Below are 25,949 nucleotides of genomic sequence, written 5' to 3'. Positions count from 1 at the left end.
TTTAAGGCTAGTGTATATGATTTTTAAATCTCAATTGAATTGTAAACAAAATTGGAGTAAAAATTTTTGTCCGGATGTTTTCATGCATCTCAGTCTAGTGTTTGTCTAACTGGGTTTCAAAGTACATTTGCGTGTTACACTAATATAAGTTATTATTGGGGACATGGAGAATTGGTAGAAATTGAAACTTCTACAGCATTATTTTCTTCATTGTGCAAGTTAAATCACTTCAGTGGGGTTTTTTTTGTTTGTTTGTTTTGTTTTTTTTCTTCTCAAGTCTTGTAATACATTTATCTTGAAAATCCCTGGAACTCCTAAGTTGTTGTTTTGGGGTCTTTTTCCATCGTATTTCTTGTGTGTTATCTTTATCTTGTGGACTTGTAGCTTATATCTTTTTATCGCATTAATACCTCTGCTTCTATGCTGGACTTGTTTTGATTTGGTCATTGTCAGTTTAACCTAGTCATCAGGTCTTGATGTGTATAGCTGAAGTGCTACTTCATTTTTTAAAATACTTCTTTCCCCTCACATTTCCTTTAGTTCTATAACTACACAAAAAATCTTATTTTAGTGTACATGGAGATCTTTGTCTTAAGCAAAATAATATGAACACATGCATTGAATTACTGTAAAAGTTATCTATTTGATTGTGCATAATAATTGTTTTTCTTCTTAATTAAATCCAGTAAAGTACTCTTTCTTTTCAGAGTGTAGCAAAGTGCTGAATTCTGCATTGGTACATGTCTTCTGCATTAGCTTAAGTTTTTTTCTGAAGCTTTTGTGTTTGCTTAATGAAGTTTAAAAAATTAGACAGTAAATACTGAATGTTGTCAGTCTTCAAACAGTGTGTCTGTGAGCATACAAATGACTTAGTAATAAATGATATAAAAATGGGTATTCAGTATGAGGGATGATTGAATTGAAGCCTAAGACAGTTGGGTGGATGTCTATGTACTTCTATCTGATGTGTAGAATGAATAGTTCCTATACATTGTTGTTTCTTCATCTGAAAATCTCTTGATGAGAGTTGCAAATTTAGTTATAACTCAAATGCTTTTCACTGTTGAATTATTTGTTTTCATTTATTTGATGATAGAATGAACATTCTGTTCTGGAAAGAAAAGTAGTATGTATTTTTGAAAGATTTTAAAGCACATTCCATTGGAGGAAAAGTGAATAAATGGAGGCTAGTCCACTAAGAGTTTTGGAGATGAACTAGGAAGACATTTGTACACATTCTTAGTGCAGTTTAAAGGTAGTCCAGAACAGAAGGAAATGACTACAGCTTGACTCATTCAGTGCTTTAGGAATTTCATGTAACGTGAGTGACCTAGATTAGCTATGCATTTAACTTTAAAAGACCCTTTATAATTGCCCAATTAAAGTGATAATGTCTTATCATTGCAACTAGACAGTGCATCCTCCAATACTGGGCATTCTCTTGCAAAAATGAATAAAATTATCTGTACTTCAGATGACTTGCTACATATGCTCATGTTTTAGCTAAAGGATTGTTCAGTGATGTTGACATAAGAAACAATTATAAGAAATAGATTTACATCTCTTCAAAGAGAAAAAAGTCAGAATAAACTGAATAGTGAAATTAGTCCACAGATGTTAACATTGGTTATAGATCTGTCTGGATAATTAGTTTTGGAAAAAGAAATTTAACAATGGCAAAAACTTTTTGCTTTGTTTGGTGTACTTCATTTGGCTCAGCATTAACTGTCCTGAAATAGAATATTGATAACATACCAAACACTCTAAAGGCACATCACTGAGCTGGACTAATTTAATTGCAAAACCAGGTCATTAGTGATCTGTTGACTGTTTGAGCCTTTGCTCAAGAGATTTTTCCTTTCCAATGCTTATCACAAGGAAGATTGCGCTTTTCCAGCATGGACCAGTAATGCAGAGCATAAAATATTTTCTCTCCAGATTTTGATGTCAGGAGTATTCAAGTACTGTTAAGAATTTTTGCAAGATGGATCATGATTTCTTACAATGACTGCTTTAAGGATACTGTTTTCCTATTGTAATATACCATTTTAAAAAAATGCTGTTTTGAGGAGAAACACCAATCTGTGTTAAGTAGTCTATTATCCAGTCTTCTATTGGATATTAGGTTGCTAGCCAACTCAGAAAAATTCCGATTCTGTTTTCAAAGGGAAAGCAAGTAAATTTCTGAGGGTAAATGCTCCCATTGTCATGAATCCATTCTTCTCATAGATTTTTATTTTCTTTTGAATAAAACTGTGAATACCTTACTTCCATGCAACTTGGTCAGCCAGGTGAAAAAATTTGAAAAACTTGAGTGACCAGAGAGTCACAGTCAAATATAAATGAATTTACAACCAGATGGATTTCATTTGAGCAAAATTGTCCATTCCTACTTCTTTACCTTTTACATCTGGATCCCTCTGAAACTATAAATATTTAAATTACTTGTTCTATATGGTTTTCTTCATTAAAAGAAAAAATCAACTGTTGAAGGCTTGTAGTAACAGCTAGCAGAATTCTTCCCAGAATCAGTCCTCTTTCATATCTTATAATTTTGCTTATTTTTGAAGAAATATGAGTTTTTCAAGTTTTGCTTTGTATGCTGCTCTTTCTTGATACCACTGCTTCTCTCTTCTCAAAAAGACAGTGCTTTTGAGAAGAACCTAGTACAAAATGTTCATCCAAATTGACAGTGCCACATACTTGCATTCCTCTCAGACAATAATACATTGTTTGTGGATTTTTTTTTTGTCTGCAGAATTGAGACTTTTGTTGTCTTTACTCTTAGTTGTTTGCGTTAAAATCCATTATCAGCAACTGGTTTAAATAATTGCTTGTAGCATTGCAATCGCATTGCACTGTGAAAGCAAACACAGGTATTGTAAGAGTCTGTGAAAAGGGTTCTTGAATCTCCACTTGACATTAGATGAGTGTGGCCTTCCATTGGCTTCTCTTTAGGGGTCACAGAGGTGGAGGTCGCAGATTTCTTGCTTAACGCAGTTCAAAATTTAGCTGCCATTGCTGTCCCCTTTAATTGCCTGTTCTGATGGCATCTGCTGGCAGGCAAATCTCATTCTTGCTTGAAAAAATTCAGTAGCACTGATCCATGTGTGTTTTAGAAGGAGAAATCATTAGCCTAGCTGTGGCAAGAGTCATAGTAACCAACATGGTATTTTGGCTTAACTGACTTCTTCAAGTTGGAACAGCCATCAGGATAGGATGTTCAGTTAATTTCCCTATCCTTTTTAAAAAATTCTTCATATGATGACATTGCAACTAGTGGACCTTGATCTGCCCTATTGCAACCATTCTTGCCCTAGTCTAAACTTTCATTGTTATGTTACAGTCTTCATTATGATTTTGTTATATGCAGCAGAACAGTCTAACTAGTATACTACTGAACTGGTTTTTGCCTGTCTTTGTTATTCCTCATTTGTCTCCTATATTTTTGGTTGTGAATAAAAGTTTACAGCTACAGAAGCAACAGTTTTCAGCTGATAGACTTTTTGGTTGAAGTAATACTTTGTAGTATGGACAGCTTAATTATTCAGTGTTAAATCTGGATATTATCACCAAAAAGTTTTCCCAAATAATTGAAACTTTAAAAAAAAGTTAATAAGAAGCAGAAACCAGTCAGTATGGCAAGGACCTTGTTAAAGCAAGATTCCCCCCACCCCCCCACCCCCATTTTAAACCTATATCACATCTTTGAACTGTGTGAAGTCTCTCTGCCAATTTTCATGTCTTCCTGAATTAAGACTGTAATTATTGTTATTCTGGGCTATTGAATGACAGCGAAGGATGTCACAGGTATAATTTCTATGGAAATGAGTTTTTTCCTTGGTGTGTTTTTATTTTTGGGGTAAATATCTATGATAGGATGACCTCTAAGGCTTGCTGAAGGTACAGGTCCTATTTCTGCCAAGAATTCAGGCTTTCCAGTCTTTACTTGTGATTTTTCTGAAATGCAAAATTTGTTCAGCAGGGCAGCTTGTTGAAACAACCTCTGCTATGTGGCCTTTATATATTACAAGTAAATTTTCAGTTATGATAACGTTCTTTTGATTGATCCTATGGTCCTGGTTCTCTTTTTAAGCTTACCAAGGGAACTCTTAATACTTGATCAGTAGCTTGCAGCCAGTTTGCTGATAGCTAATATGAGATATTTTATGTGGTACTTCTGAACTCTTCAACTACTTAAATTCTTCAATCCTGTAAGCTGTTCCTGGAGGAACTGTGGTTCTGGGCTAGTTTGTCAGAAAGCAGCAGGACAGGGAGACTGTTCCTTGCATTAGTGTGAGTCAAGGGTGACCACAGCAAGTATGGATCCATGTGCTCACTGACCAGTGGTGCAAGAAGATCAGAGGGAGTCTAGTGCCAGAAAAACAGGCTTGAGCAACAGTCCAGTGGTTATCAGAAAGGTTTGTTGTGAGGACAGAAGCTTGAGAACAAGTCAGAATTTGAATTTGATGGATCAGTATCAGCAAGATACCCAGCCAAGTACAGACATACCTACAGCACAGCTGATGCAGGAGCTGAAAGAGCAGAGGCCCTTGACGAGCTTCTACACAGGTTGCTCAGCTGCATTTTGTCAGAATTGGCCTTAAGCAGCGATGCCTTAACTCCTAGGATTGGTGAAAGAGGTTGTGGAACCTCTTCATAAGCTCAGGGCCCTGACACTGGTATCCTGGGAAAGTTTTCACTATTTATGCTTGTAGCAAAGCTGTAAGTTATGACTTTCAGGACTCTGATTACATATGCTCATACTTGTACAAAATAGGAGCAATGATGATAACTGATTTCTGTATTCTAGAAATTTTGCTGTATCTTTTCTTTTCTAATGGGTGCTGTTCATAACACAACTGATAGAGCCGAGAGAGGGTCTAATTGATGCAGCCTGGAACTTTGAAGTACCTTTAACAAAGGAAGAAAGGCAACTTCAAGCAGTTGCAAGACTTAATAACTGTCAGAGCTACCCTTGCATACATTGTAAAAAATATGAAACTGAATTTGTATTATTGTAGGCTAGGATGTATGCTCTAAAGGATACATCCTTTTGTGCCAGTAGTGACTGTTTCTCCATCAGTCAGGCCTTTCCTGTAGACGTGGTGAATGTGATTAGTCTCTGCAACAAAATGGAGTTTGATCCTTTTGCTTTTTTTGTTGCTGTTTATGTGCTTTTTTAAAATTTGTTGAAGGAGGTCATTAGATAACTCTGAAAGCATAAGACCTCTCTGTCTTTGAGGAGAAATGCTTTCTACATTTTCATGTAAGTTCAAAGACAAGAAAATTCTCAAGTATTTGCAAGATGTGCATGTTCAGTGAGCATTCACCTGTTGGTAATCCAAGTTCAGTTGTTTTTTAGAATATCCTTGTCTTACATCTCATAACATGGAAGTGTTAATAATGTGGCTTTTGGAATTTGGATTTATGTTATACAGTTGAATGAAATGCAAATTTGGAGGGGGTACAAAATAAGACTTGGCTGTGGTTTCAAAATGAATGTTGAAATACAGCTTACAGTGGTTTTTTGTGACAGAATCATGGAGTGGAAGGGATTGCTGGAAGTCATCTTGCACAAATAGTCACCTAGAGCTGGTTGCCCACAAAAAGCCTTTTGAATATCTCCAAGGAGGGATACTCCACAACCTTCATGGCCAGCCTGTGCCAGCGCTCAGTCACATTCACAGTAAACAAGAGTTTCCTCCTCCGGTCCTGTCACTGGGCACCACTGAAAAGAGCCTTGCTCCCTCTTTTTTTGTGTGCTTGCTTCAGGCATTTTTGTACATTGATGAAATATCCCTGAACTGTCAGGTTTACCTCTTCAGGTGAAACAGTCCCAGCTTTATCAGCTTTTTCTCATAGGTTCCCTTAATCATGTTTATGGTTCTTTGCCGGATGCTCTCCGCTGTATCCTTGTCTCTCACATACCCAGGAGACCAGAAAATTGCAGAAAATAAAACTGTTATTGGAGATAACATTCTTTGAAAAAGGTTTTAAACCCACATGTAGTGCATAACAGCAGAAACTATTAGTGACTTCCTGGAAGAGGCATATTTAAGTGACAAATTTTCCTAAGTGTTCCTAATGAAACTTCTTATTCTAAAACCTGTGTTTCTTAAGTAACAGCTAGATGTAATTGATGAAGCTTGTAACTTAATAAACCATAGCATAAACAAAGGTTTCTAACAAAGAAGTATCTGGATTTTGACTTCAGCTGTTTTGAAGTCAGAACATTCTACAGCATCTTATGAAGGCAAATCTGTGTCAATATATAGTTGAAGTCAGAGTGCTTTCCTTTGAGACAGTTGTCTTGATATCTCACTTTGGCTGCATTATCTTTACTCTTTGGAGAGGTAGCAAGTGAAGAGCAGTTTCTTTCTATGTTTTCCATTACCCTCCCTTTTCCTTTTCACCCTTTTTCCTCCATCCCTTCGTCCTACCCTCCCAGCTGAAGGAAAAAAGAACAGAGATTGAATAGGTTTAGATTCTCTGATGGAGGGCTAGGAAATTCTGACATTTTTCTTTGTTTGTGCTTTCTATCACACTATATTTCTTTAAGATAACAGGTACTAGAAAAGATTATCAAACAGAAACAATAGTTGTGTCAAAAGAAAGTGGAATCATGAAAAGCTCATTATTATATGGTTTTGTCTCAGAAGTTAATATTTCAAGTTAATATTTAAGCAAAATGAGGCCTTTTAAGTATTCTGAACTCAGAATTTTACCCCAAAATACCAGTCACAGTATATGTATTTTAAGAAATACAGTTTAATAATATGCTGCTGGACTGTTTTATTTTTATGCCTTAGGGTAGCACAGAGCACTATTTCTACTTTTAGAAGCTTCTTCTCATTAGTGTAGTCTCTTATATAGCACCTGTTTTAAACTCCAAACCTGAATCTACAAATGTAAAACCTGACTTTTGAAATATTTGCTTTTTTGAACACTCTTCTTTAAAGGACCTATCAGGATCTCTCCCCAAAATGCTAGAAGCATGAAGGATAAGGGAGGAACAATGTTGCATGGCCCAAACACATGTGCTTTCGTCATTAGCAAGGTACAGCATGACCTCATGTTGACCTCAAAGGTAAATCACTACCAGGGAACAATTATACGTGCCTGTGAAAGCAGCTTAGTTTTGAACAAGAGAATAATTCAGTGTATAGAATAAAATTAAATTTACAACACTGCCTTTCTCCTTCTCTGTCTTGTCTCTCTCCAAGTCTCTTCTTGAGAAAATGTTGTTTCTTATATATGTGTTTGTTGCGAAAGAAAACAACTTTTCTAGAGGTCATAATGAATTCCTAATTATGGGGAACTCAAAGGATCTTGTATCCAGTTTAGTCAAATTTTACATCTTACAAGTAATTCCCTTTTTAATGAAAAGTTTCATTTGTTATCTAGAGTATTGGTATTGCAGCCTTCAAAATGTATATCTGTGTTAGTTGGGGAATCTTGCGAAGTTCTGAAATGTGTAGATCATTTAGACTTATGGGAGAGTTTTTCTAAATATTATTAGATTAATTTTTGTGTGCTTATCTTAGACTGCAACACAAACTTACGGCATTTTATTTTTTCATAGAAGACTAAATATTCTGTAGCATTTTGTGATACGTCACTACATATGATGGAATATTATTTAGCTAGCAGTTCTGAGCTATTTGGAGAAGAATTGCTGCCAGCATCTCGGAACTGTTAGCCATATCTATCCCATATTATTTGTGCAATATAATTGTTTGATGTAATTATTTTTTTCCTAGAACGAGAGAGCATATTCCTTCTGTGGAACAATAGAATATATGGCTCCAGATATTGTAAGAGGGGGAGACACAGGACATGATAAGGTATGTTCTAAGTTTATTACTGAAAAGAAACTAATTCTTCAGTCAACATATTGCTCAGCTTGAGGGGTTTTTGTGAAATATGACGTATTATCTTATTTAAGTATGTGTTATTTAAGGTTGTCCGAAGATAGATTGTTTCCTCTGTCTTCAATTGTATGTTGATGTATTTTCCTTTTCTGATCTGAAGTAAAAGGCATGTTTATAAAGATATTGAGGCTTATTTGTGTTCTGTTCAAAATTTGTTCTAAAAATGCTGTGGGACAATAAACTTAGTTTACACTTATTTGCCTTTGCATAAAAAAACTAGTTCAGAGTGGAAAATGGTTTGTGAGTAGTTCTGATATACATTTTAAACTGGGCATCATAGAAATCTGTTATCTTTATTGAGGTATGGGATAGGTCATTAATATTATAAGTGTTCTCATATTGTAAAATTTGTTTGGCTTGTGACTCAAGTTTTATTGCACAGTAAAGTGTCAGTAAGTGATAGAAAAGATCAAGACAACAATGATTAAAAGATGATTTTTGAAACAAAGAAACCTACTATCTAAAAATAATTCTGCAATATTCCTAGGTAACTTATTCTGATTGCTCACTATAATGGGAAGTTTTGGAGACTGTTTGATCTCTGTGGTTTTTTGCTGTAGACTGAGTTGAGTTGTCTTTGTTGTGGATCATGGAATGTAGTTGATTGTAGTTCCTTTTATAGCAGCCTGTGTAAGAACTGAAAGAGTCTGAGTTTTGCCTGAGAAAGTTCTTTCATTTCCTTCTCTATGCATTCTGTGTCTCTTTTGGTCTGAGTTTACCTTCAGTTAGGGAGCACTGTAGTGGGCACAGCTGGGATCTGGCAGTTTGAAGTAGCACAGAATGACCTCCCTGATTATTCTACTACACATAAAATAGAGTGTGCTTTTTCTATTCACTTAGTCATTGTCTCACACCTACCTTGAATTTCACTATAACCTCTTCATCTTTTTCTACTGTACTGCTTGCCTGGTTGCTATTAAAAATGGAATTTAAAAAGCTTACAAATTGAAGCTCTTTCCTGCACTCTCTTTGTTTAGTCATGCCACCTCCAGAGCATCTCTCCAATTTCTCAGTCACCTTGAATTATGATTCTGGCTTCTCAGAGATTAAAAATTCAGTCTTGTCACTGACTTAGAGAGGCATCTCTGTTCTGTTATCTTTGGTTCTGTCTGATACTTTCATCAGATGTCGTGCAGAATCATACAGTATTCTGTAAGGAGCAACTTCTCAGTTTGATAGCGACTGTTAGCTGACCAATGGGGAGATTTTGCAGTTATGTATGTTATGTTAGTTGTTTACACCACACGCTCACTACCTTACCATTGACAATGTCATGTGTGCTAATTTTAGAAAATTTTTGGTGTACTTCATACTTACTGCATATCTAAAACTCAGAGACCTTACAAAAAGAGAAAATGAGATTGCTTTAGTGTGCTGTGCTTTCATTAATCAATATTTATCATCTATAATCTCTTCTAGATGATTGCAGTGTTTATCTTAAGGACTTGCTCTAGTATTTCAGTATTTATTTTTTTAAAGTTGGATTTCTGATTCTGCAGGTCGTCCTTTTCTTTTGGAAAAACACATGGCAAGAAGAAATTCTTTCGTATTTTCTCTGAGAATTATTTATTTGCAAATATAATTAGTAACAGTACAGGGACTTCTTCAGGTAGTTCCTCTAGATTCACTTGGCTGAATATATAATACATCAGATTCTGTGTATTTTGAAGCAAATCCAAGTAAAATATGTGGAAAATTTGTTGGGATTTCCCTAGTTGTCTTCCTGTATTGTATTAATATTGCCAATGTAAGTAAAGCAGAAGTTTCATTGATTTTCAGATTTCATGGCTGTAAACCTGAGATGTTCAAACACCTGTAATTAGTTTTGTTGAAAGGACTAAACTGCTTCCTTTATTATTCGTAGTAGCATCTTTCCTTTAGAAAGAAATAAGTATTTTGGAAGTTACGAGGTATGAGAAATATGATTAGTATATGGGAAGCTAAATCCCATGTGTTACCACAATCCACCTCTCTAAGGCCCCCGAGGTGCAGCCGTGGCACTGGATGACCGTAACTGAACAGTGCCTGTACGTGGGGAACTGTCCATGCAAAATGGATAGCAGGCAAAGGAACAGGAACCAAAATGCATTGAACTCTCCAAGTGAGAATAACAAGGCTTGTGCTAGATCCTTACTAAAGTTCCTTAACAAGCAAAACCACTGTTTTACCCATGATCCATTGCAGCAGTAGGATGTTGGTGACATGTTTTTCCCAAAAGCTTTGCCTGTGTGAAATAGCTAACAGGTGAAACATAAACTGAATTTGTGTTCAAGGTTGGAAATGTCATAGAGCTAATAACAGGAAGAAACTGTGCTTTTAAGCAGATTCCTTGAAAATCTGTCAGGTTTGGAATATCTGACAGAAGCAGATACTACCTAAGCAAAAAACTTCAGGAACTTAAATAGACAAAGAATGATCCAAATATTTAAACATTTAAAAAGTTGTTTTTGGTATTGGTGTTGCTAACAACAACAACAACCATAAACTGAAGTATGAGATGCCATCCAGTTCAAGAACTGGGCATGCAAATCTCATGAGTTTTAACAAGAACAAGTGCAAGGTGCTGCACCTGGGTCAGGGCAACCCCCAGTGTCAACACAGGCTGGGGATGAACAGATCAGAGCAGCCCTGCCAAGAAGGACTTGGGGGTGCTGGTGGGTGAGAGGTTGGACATGATCCAGCCATGGGCACTCACAGCCCAGGGAGCCAGTTGTGTTCTGGGCTGCATCCAAAGCAGTGTGGGCAGCAGAGTGAGGGAGGGGATTCTGCCCCTCCATTCTGCTCTGTTGAGACCCCACCTGCAGTGCTGCATCCACTTCAGGGGTCCCAGCAGAGGAAGGACATGGACCTGTTGGAACAAGTCCGGAGGAGGGGGCACCAAGGTCATCAGAGGGATGGGGCACCTCTCTTGTGAGGAAAGGCTGAGAGAATTGAGTTCAGCCTGGAGAGGGCCTCATTGTGGCTTTCCAGTACCTGAAGGGAGCCTACAAGAAGACGGAGAGAGACTTTTCACAAGGACAGGACAAGTCTTTGTAATGACAGGACAAGGGAGAATGGCTTTAAACTAAAAGAGGAGAGATTTAGATTAGATGTTAGGATGAAATTCTTTACTATGAGGCTGATGAGGTACTGGAACAGGTTGCCCAGAGAAGTTGTGAATGCTCTGTACCTGTAAATGTTCAAGGCCAGGTTGAATGGAGCTCTGAGCAACCTTGTCTAGTGAAAGGTGTCCTTGTCCTCCATGTCAGGGGGTTGGAAGAAGATGGTATTTATGGTCCCTTCCAGTCCAAACTGTTCTATGATTTCATAGCATTTTCAGGTGCCTGGGTTAACTGCTGACTGTGATCTTAAATTCTGATTTTTGAACATTCCTTAATTTTGTTCTCAAGCTCATAAAACTTTGAGTTCCACTACTTCTTAGCAAGCCTTAGGTTCCTCTGTTATTTTGATTGTGTATTAGAATTCATATCACAGCACAGTAGTAAAAATCAAAATGAATTCTGTCGGGAAAACAAAAGGAAATTTAGTAGTCAGTAGAAAGCTTGAGAAATTAGTTGAAGAAGCTAAATGGAGAGATTTCAGTATTTCAGATTTCAGAAATTAATTTATCACAGCAAATACCTTCAGTCAGTACCACAGTTGTTTATGCTTCATTGTATCCCGTTTTGCCTTTGTATTTGTATGTCGGTAGGTTCTTCCTATGCTAGTTGCTTTCTATGTGAATTGTTCTGTTCCTTCTGTTGATAACAATTTTACTTCAGCATATCATAACATACACGATTACTGTTGTTCTCTAGGCTGTTGATTGGTGGAGTGTTGGTGTTCTTATGTATGAATTATTAACTGGAGCATCACCATTTACAGTTGACGGAGAGAAGAATTCCCAAGCAGAGATTTCTAGGTAAGATTCTGCTTGCTAACAGATGATCCTTATGCCATAATATATGTTTTGTGAGAGTTTGTTAATTTAAAATTTAGGAAGAAAGTGCTGCCATGGTAACATTTTATGTGCTCCAGTTCTGTTCAATAGAATGATATTGGAAAGTAGATAGCTTTTATTAGCTGGTAGGACTGACTTTACAAAAGGCCTCTTTTGTTTAAACTACAGTGGAGCCACGGCCTCATAGATACTTAGCTCTGTTGCATGTTTACTGTTGAAAAGGAACTCAAACAAAATACCAAAGTATATGTAAATAGAATTATCACATTCCACATCTTAATACATTAGAGATATCTTTAGCTAGAGATACTTTTTTATCAGCTCTTGCTAGGTTGTTCTGGCAGACTGCAGATTTAAAGTGTCAGAATGTACCCTACTCCCACCTTTTTCGTACAAATTGTTTATTTTTTTAGTGTATAGCATGAAACAAAGATCTTTTCTTAGCTCATTTGCATATCTGAGAAGAAATGAAATAAACTATACCATTCTTATCTTTTACATATAAACTTTTTTGTTACATTTAGTAATCTCCACCCTTCAAAGGTTTGTTTTCAGAACCTGTGTAAAAGCACTTGGAGCATTTTTAAAAGGCAAAGCAATGAGCTTCTCCAAAACATGTTACTGAAATCGCCCCCAAAACAAAAATTTCCTTTTGCTGGATTCTTTTGGAGCAGGAAGTTGAGGTCTTAAATTGCTCAAATTAGTAACTGGTGTCAAAATTAGCTTAAAGTCCAGTCCCCACACTAAGAACAATCTTGCTTCGTTTGGAAGGTATTGTCCTGGTTCTGACTCTCACCTGACATCACTTGATATTTAAGGTTGTGATGGATGGTAGAATATACGTCAATTGTTTGGAAAATTTATTTTACTTATAAGTTCAGGCAATTTTTTTGGAGATTAAAGCCTGTTTATTTGTTTTTACTTCTCTACCACAGCAAACAGGAAACTTGAGTCAGTAGGAAAAAATACAGGGGAGAGAGGAGTCCATTAATGAAAGAAAATTCAGGACTTCACCTGCTTGGTTATTATATTGCAGTTAAAACTTCAGTTATCTCTTTCTGCCCTATTTAAGGTTAGAAGTTTGGTTTACTGATTACTTACGCCATGGCTGAATTTGGTAATTGTGATTCCCAAGATTTACTAGATGGGACTCTGAAGGAGTAACTTTTTTTTTTAGAGAGAACCTTGAACTGAACTTTACAGATATTGTTTCCCAAAAAGTGGGAAACTTTTTAGTTATGTATTCTACAGGACTTTACTTTCTTTTGGTAGGCTCTTCGGTGCTTTTTAAGATAATAATATTTCTGATAATTTGAATGACTACAAGGTTGTTAGCATCTGTGCTGACAGCTAATAACTTACTTTCTTTAGTTATGGCAAGTTTACTGTGTTGCTAATCAGTCTGTTTATGTTCTGGTGGATGTTTATGCTATGCATTTATAGACAGCAGTCCTGTGGTATTTCAGTTTTTATTTTGATAAATTTAGAAGTTAAATTCTTACAGTTTCCTATATTGAAGATGTTCTCCATTCTTCCTGTTTCCTGAAAAAGCCTTTTCTTAACTTAGCTTCTTTTGTTATTTCTTACATATGGACAATTTATTCTAGTTGATGTTTCAAGAAGATCTTGGTTAACGGAAGGGATAATTTAGTATCTGAACAAAAAATACTTCTTCCTTTTTCTTGGGTTCCTCTTGTTGATGCCAGTGCTGTTCTGATAGATCTAATTCCTTTTCTTCTTCCGTCTCTTTCAGCTGATGACCCTCTGGTTTGTAGTTCTTCCTCCCAGCTATATAGCTGAAATTTTCTTATTCACAGTTATACGATTGCATTTCAGACTAGATTTCATCTATGTTGTGTTACTCCTGTACTCGTAAGACCCAGTGGTTTATAAATCCTTTCCACTGATAGCAATATCTTTGTTGAATCATTTCAGTGTGATGTGTCTGCAGTTTGTCATGAATGTTATGATCCTTTTAAGAACATAGGAGAGCATTGCTGCTGCTCTGGCTGCTGCACTGAGTTGTGTGGAACCTTCTGGGGTATGGTGACTGTTGCATGCCTTTGGGAGTGTGTTTGGAGCTTTCCCTGAGGGTAGCAAAGAGCAGGCAAACAGAAACCAAATAATGACAGTTGTTCCTGATAATGAAATTACTGGCACAGAGAAAGGAGTTGGTACAAACTTCTTTCTTGATAGCAAGATTGTTCTAAGCAGAAATTATATGGGTTAACCTGAATATGCTTACACTTGCCAATTGCAGCAGACTTAGAGAATTCAGTTTTTTACTTGCTCACAAGCTGTTGAAGGCATGGTTTTGTTTTTCTGAGTTTAGGGGAAGAAAAGTTGTCTTTTAAATGGATCCAGGTCCTTCTTTTATTTTACCTAGGTAGGAAGTAATCTAAGCTATTTTTAGATAATTTTACTCCCTCATGTGGCACAATGGTTGTCTGGTGTTAAATTTGAGAATGAAACTTTGTTCTAAAATATCTCTCCAAGGGAGAGTTCTATTCTTGTGTTGGAAACAGTGTATAGTTTCTATTTTTTTTTCTCTCTTTCTGCTAAGAAATTGTGTTATCCTTCTATAATAATCCTTTTGGTGACATTGTAGACTTCTTTCATGGAAAGTGTAAGTTAAGTAAGTGTGAATGTTGCCTTTTATCACTGTCTCTGAAGGCTTCTTGTTCACAAGGCTTTGTGTATGGGTTATTAAACTCAATTAAATAAAAAAAGGTCACATAACTACTCCAGTATCTCTCCTTTTCTAGGGCACCCTCTCCCTTTTCTTTTCCCTTGTTCCCAAATTTTCCTTTCATTTTTGAGAATTCTGAACTTTTATTGCTGCAGAGCCAGGGATAAGAGTCGTCCTGCAAAAGCATAGGCAAGCAAGGGCTGGGACTGACCACACAGCCAGTATTTTCACTTTGACTATGAGTAGTTTGTAGTGCTGAATTGAAAGAGAGACAAATCCATTTTAGGGGGCTGACTTTTGATGGTCCTGTCATGTATAGGATATGAAATGAGCAGGAAGGTTTTGGAGTACTAGTTTGCAACTGTGCAGCAATTTAAAAAATCTTTCCAGCTTTAGGATTATGAGTAGAGAGAAACTTCTTTTTTAAATGCATATATACATCCATAAAATAATCTGTAGAAGCATATGATGCCATATTAGCATACTAACACTCTAGTAGCAGCCCATGGATTTTGACATAGTTGGTTAGACTTTGTTTAAACTTCATGGAGGACAGCTGAAATCTGACAATCTATTGGATCCTATGGAGATACTTCATCTATGATCCTGCAAGAAGCCTTTTCTTCATAGAGTTGTTGTGAAGACACATAACAGCTGTGTACTGGGATGCCCTTCTTTATTGATTTCCTTCTTAAATCAGTGACTCATTCTAGTGATTGCTAGATCTTTTAAAGGATGGAGCAGTCGTTAAATCCAACTTCTAATTTCCATGATTTCTTCTAGGTATTTTGTCCTAGAGCTTTTAGCTGCCTATCTATAATGTACAGCATTTTTATGTTTAGATGCACGTCAGAGTGCATGAGTGAGTCTGCCTATAGATCTGTTCAACCATTCAGTAAAGCAGATGGTTTAAAGAAAGTTTTAGGTATTGTAGCACAGTTTCTGACTTGTGTGGAACCAGGGGTGTGCATACGTATCTGACTGCTCCAAGATAGAACAAAAGAACAAGAGAGTTCAGTTCAGAACAAGAGGTGACAGGGTCATTCTCAAGTATGAGGGTGATAACTCTGCTTTGGAAGTCCTGTACATTTGCCCTTTAACAGGGTTACAGCTTGGGGTGGCTTTCTTTTATTCCCTGTATATCCAGATGGATATGTGTCTTTTTGATGGTGTTTATAACATAATGTCTCAGTTTAGAGACAAGTATAGGTGAAAACACCCTGGAATGAGTCGTTTCCCCGAAAAAGGGTTCCAGCAATCCCTTTCCGCCAATAGGAAATGAATACTAGTGGATGAAAGTGAAAAAGCCTTTTCCAATGGTTATTTGACAAACAGAATTACCACAAGGAATTTACAGAAAAAAGGTAAATAAATGCTAGAGATAAAACTGTCAGACCTTACCCCTTCTCCCCTCTGCAGTGGAACAAAAACCTAGAATGCCAGGAAAAAAAAAACAAACAAACAAACCAAAAACCCACCAGTTCACCACATGGTAGGTAGCAGGTAGTGGCTCCTCTCTCAGGGGGAAAAAAAAAAAAAAAAAAGAAAACTGAGCAGGAGATACAAACAGCAGTTTGGGCAAATAAGTGAGAACCTGACTCTGTGGTGTTGGTCCCTGCTTCGAAGCAGGTGGGGCTGGTGTGCTGTCTCTCACTGGCTCGGCTTTTCTGAGGTATGGGGCCAAGATGGAGCGGCCCCTCTACTCTTGCTGGTCCTGACCAACTCCTGTCTCGCAGGTCCCTTTTTTGTGTCTCAGAATTAAACAAACTGTCCAGCTGCTGCTGCAGCTTCTCCAGGGCCAGGAAAAGGGAAAAAAACTTCTTGCCTGGGCTAACAAAAAAATCAAGCTAGCCAAGCAAAAAACCACACTCCCTTGGCACCCTGGACATCTGGGGAGTGAGGCTTAGAAAAAAATCTGCCAAAGAGCTCAGGGTACAACCGCCTACCCTGACCCCCACTTTCAAGATACAGCACCCATTTTTGGGCATAAAGCAGAGGGTCAGGGAATAGACTGTCAGCATAAGACATGCAATTCTCAAGGTACTGTAGAATGAGATTGGGCATCCCCTTTTCTTCCTTATCATCCATTAGTATGTCCTCTGCATTGTCATATGTATTCTTGGTCTATAGTTTTTATGGAGAAAACTTAGAGCCCAAGTTCCTGAAAACCAATACTGGTGGGGTTGCTCCTAGTTCTGCATAGTCTGCCACAGAGATGGGTAAGATGGAAATGATTCATGCGGAGGTAAACTTTTTGACATATGCAAGGGGTGGTTTCTCTGAGTGTTCAGTACAGCCAGAGTTCTCTCATCAGCAGGGTAATCTCAGCTTGCCTCAGCTCAGAGGGCTTATACCAGGCCAGGAAAAGCAATAAATACAGCAGAGTATTCCTTCTGCTTTCCCAATTGCCACTTGGGATACTTAATTCTTCCTGCTTGCGTCTGTCACTCTTGCTGGATCACTGCCATAAACAATGTGGACAACCCCATAAACATGAATCGTACAAAAGGATGGTGGTGATTGAGAAAAGGAAAGGACTGTTAATGCTAAAGGCCATAGCTTCTTTACAGAAGCACACACATCCCAAAAAGGATTTTGATACATGCAGCTTCCTTCCTCTAAACGCTGTGTGGGCTACTGTTAGAGCCTTGAGTAACCTTCAGTACAGCACTTCAGTAATGCTGAACTAGTGAAACCAGACTCTCTTCACTTGATCAAGCTGCTTCACAAATTTCTGCTCTCTCTGCTTCTGAATGTTGATCCAATCTGGTCTTTCTTTTCTAGCAGCTTGATTTCCATCCTAGTTAATGTGATTGCAGCTTCACGTACTTCAATTCCATGATAATTTCATGTGGTTCCTGGTACTTCTAAAGAAGGTAGCTTTGGTCTTCACTACCTCTGTAATATGGCTCTGTGAACCAATCCAGAGCATCATCACTGTTTTCCAGTATCAGTCAGTCTCAAAAGTATTTTTGAATTAAAGCCACTGGCAACTCTATGTGAATCTCCTTGTAATGGAACATGGCAAAATGCTGCCTTTTCTGCAGTGGGTTCTAGGATGGTCAAGAGATAGAAGATACTCAATATAAAACCTACTGTACATCTGCTGGAAATACTGTACAGCAGAGAGGAAACAGTTTAGGAGGTTCCTGGAGTACGTGGAAGAGAACTTGCTCTAGAATTTCCCTTTTGATTTCTAAGGACATCCCAGAGTTTCAATCTCATTGCTTTAGAAATCGATTTAAAAAAATAATGATTGGAGGGGTTTTCCTCCCTTCTGAGAGCCCAAAGAGAACTTGTTTTCCAGAATCTTTGTTACATACCTTCCTGATTCTTTTATCAGAAAGGTTGATAAAGAAGCTTCTTCAGACTTATCTAACTGCAGTGATTTTCAAGCTATGAGAACATTGTAGATTTTATTAGCCCTCCTGTAAATAAAATAATTTTTCTATCAAGGTGTCCTGTCTTCAGTCTTTACAACAGGAAGGTTTTCTTACTTCCTTACCTGCTTCCCCTTTCTGAAACTGGGTGATTTCAGAAGAGACCGAATCTTTACTTCTCCACCACTCCTGCAGTGTAAGAATACTCTTGTTTAGTGATATTTAAATTTGGTATTAACATCCCTAATTAAAAAATCATTTGATAATAGTGTGCCGCCTTCTTCTGTTCTGTAACGTGAAATGTGTCCAGAAATTGAAGAGAAGTCTTATGGTTGCTGTTACTTCTGCTAGCAGAAAGGCTGTGATTTAAACCCTTACTGGCAGATATATATAATTTTAAAATATAATCCTGGACCTTTACACTATCTCAAACCTCACACTGTGTTTTCCTAACTCCTTTCAGCATTACTTAAACCAAGAGGTAAGCTTGCTTTTTGTGTTTGCTTGAAATTGGACACTATGTCTGTAGAAGCTACCCCTGGGATATGCACATTTTGAACTTGGTTTTGTTCTTCCACACTGCCAGAACAGGATTATTTAGAAAGTAATCTGTTTGCATCTATTTTTGGACTAATCCAAGAAGCTAGAGATTTCAAGATAAATATTTTCTCATGGGATAACTAACTCTTAAGGATGTATCATGCAGTAACTCTGAACAAAATTTAGGAAGGTCCTGCAGTAATCAACTTAAGCTCTGACAGAAACATACAATAGTTGAGATCCTACTATTGCCAGAAATTCATGTTGTTTCAGCCTCAGTCTCTCATGGCTTCAAAATATTTCAGTTTGTGTTTAGTGGAGGCACTGTAAGCCCTACTATGAAGTCACCACAGTGACTATGCATCAGGCTATGTAGACACCAAACTGTACCTGAGCCAGCAACGTGGCCTTGTGGCAAACGCAGGAAATGGTATCCTGGGCTGCATTACACAAAGTATCATCAGGTTAGGGGTATGATCCTTCCTCTCTGCTCAGCACTGCTGAGGCCGCATCTGAAGTCCTGGATCCACTTCTAGTCTCTCCAGTGCATGAGAGTGATATATTGGACATGTTGGAGAGAGTCCGGCAAAGGGCTGATGACAATATGAGGAAAGGCTGAGAAGGCTGTCACTCTTCCACCTGGGCAAGGGAAGGGTTAGGGACACCTCATCAATGTGCGTAAAAGCCTGAAGAGAGTACGCAAAGAAGAGGGAAACAGGCTCTTTCAGTGGTGTTTGGTGACAGGACCAGAGATAGGGCCCACAAATTGAAACACAGGAGGTTCCCTCCAAGCACTAGGAAACACTTTTTTTACTGCAAGGGTGACCAGGTACTGACATAGGCTTCCCAAAAGAGGGGGTGAAGTCTCTCTCCTTGGGGATACTGGAAGGGTTTCTGGACATGGTGGTGAACAAATGGCTCTAGGTAACTGTTTGAACAGCTGGAGTTGGACCAGATGACCTCAAGAGTTCTATTCCAACCTCAACTTTTCTGTGATTCTGTGTGCTGAAAGGTTTTTTGTGTCTCTATTTTAAACCTGTTCATGTGTCTTTGGTTGTGTTACTTTCCTTTAGAGTCCTTAGCTTCAGTATTTAGATTTGGAGTAACTGAAGGAAAATTTTCCTACCTGTTTATATAAAACTATGGGAACTGCAGATATAAAAGATAGGAATTGAAACATGATTCTGCTTAGGCTTCCAAGGTTTTGACTTCAGTGGTGCAACGTGATGGTTTCTAGTTCTTGTATTGAAAAAGTGGTGAGGTCTCTGTTTACTTTCTCTTTACTGTTTTGAGGGAAACACTGCCCAGCTCCCTTGAGTCATCTTTTCAGTAAGCTGGATAGTTCTAGCCTTTTTATGAAACTTTCTATAAAACACATTCTATGTCTGATTGGTCTTATTACTGTTGTCTCAAACTTTTCCAGTTAGTGCCTTCATTTGAAACAAGGGCATGAGCACTGCACACAACACAGAGGGTGAAGGCAATCGCCCAATGGCCCAAATATGGGGCTTTTTTCTTTATTTTCTAATACATTTAAATGTTGGAATTATTTTTGGTTTGACTGCTATTAGGTATCAAGTTGACTTCTTCATGGAGCTATCTGTTTCAACTATGTGATTTCTTTTAAATAGTAAACTCAGTATGTGAAATGAGGATTGTTCTCTTTTTTGTGGATTGAGTTACATAATTTATCTCTTCAGATGTTATGTTTCATGTCTGCAATTCCTTAAACCTTTAAAAAAAAGTTGGTTTCATATTTGTCATCTTCCTGCTTCTGGGTACAATAGAAGTTTAAGTGAAATGTTAATGCTTCCATTAATATGGTAACTCTTTAAACATTTTAAGTGACTTCCACATTGTTATTTTGTTTGTTTTAAAGGAGAATATTAAAAAGTGAGCCACCTTATCCACAAGAAATGAGTGCTCTGTCTAAGGATATAATTCAGCGTCTTTTAATGAAAGACCCCAAGAAGAGGCTAGGTTGTGGTCCCACTGATGCTGATGAAATCAAACAGCATCCCTTTTTCCAGGTAAAGCAAACAACAAAACACACCAGATCCCACTTATTCTGCATTAGTGCCTATGAAATCAAAGTCTAAGGAAATTCTATTGTTTGGTTAACAGAACAATTTAGAGACCTATTAGTTGCATGAATAATTGCATTGAAGTTAGTAAAAATATCCATGTGTTTGTATGTATGGATTTTGTGTGTATTAGAAGGGCATGCTAGGTTTTTAATATATTCTGTCTGTATCTATCAGTTACTTGAGAAGCCAAAAGACACACTGCTGAAATCAAAAGGTTTAATGTCAAGCACTGAAATTGTGTTGTGTTGTCTGTTGGGTTTTTGTTTGAAAGGATTTTTTTAAAGATTGCCACTAGAATTATTAGTAAAATTTAAATATTAATAAAATTCACCAAACTCCTCTGTTTTCCTTAGCCTAATTAAATCTTTAGTCTTGTATAGTAAATTTTAATTGTGTTCAGATTTCAGTGTATTAACATTTGCTTTTAAACCCTGATGAAGATTGGATTTACATACAATATCTTTAGTGTTCTATCCATTGTGGTTAAAATTGTGCGCTTTCTTTGAAAAAAAACAATTTATGTGTTTATGGTGCTTCTGAAGTTAAGTAGAGTTAAACATAGTTAAACTTCCTTAATTCACTGTTTGTTTTGGGAGATGCATTTTGCTATCATATAACTCTTTCTATTCTTTACTTAATTTCAGTTCCAGTCCTTTACAGTAACAGGGCAGTTTTCTCATATATGCTATTTCTATACTTCCTCTTTCTAGTCATGCCTGCAAGTAAGAATTTGGGGGTTTATGCTCTCAGGGCTCTGAAAGCTGACATCAGTTATTAAGCATAGAAATTGGCAATGAAAACTTGAAGATACTACATGCATGTGCTGTGGCTTACAAAAATATAAATATTGCTTATTCTGAAACAAAGAAGGAAATTCAAGGACCATCACATTAATTGCTTGGCACATCTCCATTGTTAAATTATGTTGAATTTCTTTTTGGATTCTGTCTATATACAAATAAGTATGATTCTGCTTGGCTTGAACTAAGCAAATTAGTAGAGCATAATTTGAATGTTTTTCATCTGCCTGTGGAAAATGGCAAAGGAAGTTAGGACTGTGTGTTGGGAGAAAACTTGCTTTCCAATATCTTTTTGTAAAATTTTCATTTAATTCAATTTATTTTCCTATTTCTTGTTTAGAATATGAATTGGGAGGACTTAGCTGCCAAAAAAATACCAGCTCCATTTAAACCAGTAATCAGAGATGAATTGGATGTCAGTAATTTTGCAGAAGAGTTTACAGAAATGGATCCAACATACTCTCCTGCAGCAACCCCTCAGACTTCTGAAAGAATATTTCAGGTATTTTAAAAACTCAAATTAATTTTTTAAAGAAAATGATTTTTGAACAATTCCTAATGTATAGATAGCTTTTTTTTTTTCCCCCCACCTCCTGCCTATTAAGTTTTTGGAATTAATTGTGTACCTTCTAGTCTCAGTTCCCAGGGCTTTTCGCTCAATAGTTGCAAAATGAGAAAGGTGGAAACAGTCCTACTGCAAATATGAAATTCCTTGTTTCTCCACTCCCAGCTGAATGTCCTACTTGTTGGACTAAAGTCAGTCTGTTCTTTATTGATTTTTTTTTTTTTTTTTTTTTTTTTTTTTTTTTTTTTTTTTGTACCTTATGAGTCTTGTCATCTTGACTCCATCAGCCTGGGCTGCCAGCTTCGACAAGAGCAATTTAGTTCACCCATTTTCACATTATGTGCTAGTTGAAGTAATCCTTTGGAAAGTGGGAGCTGAAACTCCACATTTTGTAGGAGCACTCTAGTTACTCGACTGATGTTTCCAGATGGGTAACAAAGCTTTCCTTACTGTTCCTTCCTGCTATTAAAGAACGATCCCTTCTTAGACTCCACAGTCTGGATGTCAAATGGGCAGAAACAGCTCATGTGCAACCAGCTTGGTACCAAACCTGCAGAGGTCAACAGCAGTTTGGATTGCTTTCTCTTCTCCCATTGTTGTGCTTTGTTGCTTTTTATTGTCTGTTTTTGAGCAGCTTAATCATCAGGGTAGAGGAATGAAGTGTCATATTTTGGATCTTATTAGATTCACAGTGACTGTATCAAGCAGGTTATGTGTATCTTAATAGCATCTGATTCACCCTGCAGTGGTAGTCACAGCAGTTATTACGATACTCAAACTGGGCACATCATTGCCCACACACATTGATATAAAGTTTATCCATTTAAAATTGTTGGATGCTTACATCACAACATACAAACTGTTCCATGCCTTACCTTGAAGGTATCATGGAAAGCTGGCTAGTTTGAAGTGCAAGGCTTTATCACTTTTGTAAAGCAATTGTAGCTGAGCCAGATTAGCATTAATTAGAATTCTTGTAGTATTATTGTTTTGCCTCTAACTGTGGAGGATCATATAACTAATTTCAGGAAGACATCTATTCATATTAAACAGAGTAAGTTACAATTTCTCCATTATGACACAAAAATTCTTATTAATTGAAAAAGTCTTCTGAAATGTCTGTTGTTTCATAGGTACTACTGTAGTTTATGTGCAACAGTATCAAGCTATACCCTTTTCTGATGTTTTAATTTCATAGGGATATTCTTTCGTTGCACCTTCTATTTTGTTTAAACGCAATGCAGCTACAGTAGATCCTTTCCAGTTTTATGTGGGGGATGAGCGACCTGGAATGACAACTATTGCCAGAAGTGCTATGATGAAGGTAATAATAATATCAAGATTTAATTAATTTGGTTAAATTAAAACTCTGTATAACTTCCCAAGCAGCAGTCATAAGCTAGGCTATGGATTACAAAATAGTCATCATTCATTTATCAACTCTCTGTAATGGCTCCTCAGATGATTCAAGCATCTGATGATCCATCACATTTTGCATGTGATACTATGGTTGAAGTTTAATCTGAAAAATGAGATGATTGTCTAGTTTTCCAGAAGACTAAAGTATAGTAGTAGTAGTAATAATAATAATACTACTCCTGATAGTTCTTATTCAGCCAAACACTGTAGATATTTCTGAAGCTACTTGATTATATAATAATTCCATCTATGTTATATTTACCCAAAAGAACATATAGTTGTGTGAAGCCTTATAAGAGCACATGCTATTGTGATGTCCTCTAATGAGCACATAGTTTTGTGGATAAATGTATGTATGACCACCTTTGATCCTGTTTGTCTGAATATTTTGTATCTTCAACTGTTGTAGCAGTAATGATTTATTTAGTGATTGTTTGTTTAATGTAATGTAAGCTTTACTTTTTGATTGTTAGAATAATGTTTATGCATTTTATTCATAAGATTTGATTATATTTTAATAAAAGAGAGCTCTTTTACAGTTTTAAATATAGATGAAAAATTCTCATGAAATTTTACTTTGTCTTTGACTGTGTATACTAAAAGTATTCTGCAAAACTAAATACAGACAGTTTCCTAACAGGACTCTCCATTTTATCATCATTATGAACTGGATCTGAAAGAGAAACCATTGGGAGAAGGAAGTTTTTCCATTTGTCGAAAGTGCTTACACAAGAAAACTAGCCAAGAGTATGCAGTAAAAATAATTAGCAAAAGGTATAAATATTCTATAAGACAATAAAAATATTTTCTTTGCTTACTGTCACCCATGGAGTACAATCATGTTCACTACATTTTTGGAAGTGGAAAAGTAGCTTTAAAATTATTTCCTGTTCTATGAATCTACAGAAACTTATTGTAACCTTATGACCATTAAAGGATTCTGAGAGTCTTTTGAAATAAAATGTTATTCTATTTGGGACACAAGAAGAAACCTAGAGAGTACTTTTGTGGTTCCTAGTTGTATTCTACCATTATTTCCCCTAATTTTGCTCCTAACAAAGTAAAGGTATAAGGTTCTTTTATCTTGACACTTAGGTGAACTGAATGTAGGCTTAAGCTAGCTCCCTATCTTTAGCAGCCCAATTGATTGCCTAGGATACTGCTTTTAGGAATGGTCTGCAGTGTGGGTTGCCTCAGATGTAAGTGTGTGTGTATAAAATGGAATTAGACTGTGGAATTGTAAGTTGTATCTTGTTTCTTGGATGTTCTAAAGAGAACCCCACAATGGAAGCAGCTGACTTGCTTTGTACACAGGTACCATCTGGTTCTCTTCCAGAATGGATTTCTCTGTGAGTTTCTGCTCAGAGAAGAATAAAGATAAGGGATTCTTTGAGTAGCAGATGGATTTTTGCCTTAATTTTGCAGAGTTCATTAGTAAGTACATCCCTAGTGTGTTGCAGAATGCTGGCAGGAGAGTGAATCATTCTGCTGTCAGAATGATAGTTTAGTGATCTCTTGCCCAATACATTTGGCTGTACCTCTGTTTTTCCAGACTCTAGAAGAAGCTGTCTGCCAGACCTAAGTGTCTGTATTTCATCATATGCTTTTTGAATAGGGCGGGTTCAAGAACAAGAAGCTGAGGTAGTTTCTGAGGTCGGCTAAATCAGTGGAAGCCTGCCTAAAAAACTGTCTTTCACTAGAAGTGGGATTCAGTAACTTAAACATAGACATCTACATAGGGCCATCTTAGCGTCTGTTGCTGTCTTCTCTGTCCTCTGGTTCCCATCAGTCTTGTGACTGCTACCTTTTTGTAGATGTCTTCATGGCTGATGTCATCTTCCAGGCTCTTCTTCTTATGCTTAGGCCACTGAATCCTACTCTAGGTATGTATGTTACAGTGAACTAGTTTGCCCTATAAGATGGATTCATGGGAATTTCACTCATTATAATGAGACCTTAAGTGGTGTGTAGTAGACACCTACTTGGGTATTTTAATATGGAGATCTCTTCCATGTGTCTACACTCAGAAGTTTTTTCTGGGGTACCAGAAGAGCTGTAGGTTAGTGGTCCCATCTCATCTTAATATAATGTGCATTTTGTTTCTGGATAAGTGAGCACACCAGTATTGACTTTTCCCCTAGAAATTAAGTTCTAGAAATTATGTCCCTGAATTATATTACTCATGGGTTCTTTTGCTCTTTCTCCTTCATCTTGGTGGCTCAGGCTAAATGAAGGTAAGAAGTGATCTGTATACAGAGATTTTTGAATTCTTTTTTAGGATTGCAGGGTGTGAGCAGACTCAGCATGTTTGTGAAGTATTTAGAGTTACCAGTAAACCCACACAGTTGGCCAAAACCCAACTTGAATTAGAATCTGTAAGTAATATTGCTCTGAGGATCACACCACTGAATCTTATTAAAAGGAAAAGTATGCTAAGTTTCTAGGAACTTCTTTGCCTCAAAGTCAGTCTTTCACTCCTACCAGGCAAACTGCCCAAAAAGGGAATCTTACATCTAGGGAAATCTTTTCATGATACTTGAGGTGAAATCTCAGCCTCTGCTTTTTTAATAGTGCTGGACCTGCCCCCAGCCAACA

At 37.0% G+C, this 25,949-nt stretch overlaps 1 protein-coding gene across 4 annotated transcripts in view; it reads left to right on the top strand.

The window, feature by feature from the left end:
• The window catches only part of RPS6KA5 (ribosomal protein S6 kinase A5), a 71,560-nt gene that overhangs the window by 29,666 nt on the left and 15,945 nt on the right, over window positions 1–25,949 (top strand). For 2 of the 4 annotated variants that reach the window (XM_059850144.1, XM_059850146.1), the window contains 6 exons: window positions 7,764–7,847; window positions 11,732–11,835; window positions 20,363–20,513; window positions 21,711–21,872; window positions 23,134–23,259; window positions 23,995–24,128. In XM_059850144.1, the coding sequence (XP_059706127.1) occupies window positions 7,764–7,847; window positions 11,732–11,835; window positions 20,363–20,513; window positions 21,711–21,872; window positions 23,134–23,259; window positions 23,995–24,128 (761 nt within the window). Of the gene's footprint in view, window positions 1–6,962; window positions 7,091–7,763; window positions 7,848–11,731; window positions 11,836–20,362; window positions 20,514–21,710; window positions 21,873–23,133; window positions 23,260–23,994; window positions 24,129–25,949 lie in introns of all 4 variants that reach the window. The other 2 variants (XM_059850148.1, XM_059850147.1) reach the window with 2 other exon arrangements.

This window comes from Haemorhous mexicanus, chromosome 6 (genome assembly GCF_027477595.1).
Source record: "Haemorhous mexicanus isolate bHaeMex1 chromosome 6, bHaeMex1.pri, whole genome shotgun sequence".
Lineage (NCBI taxonomy): Eukaryota > Metazoa > Chordata > Aves > Passeriformes > Fringillidae > Haemorhous > Haemorhous mexicanus.
This window is presented reverse-complemented; position numbering and strand designations above follow the sequence as displayed.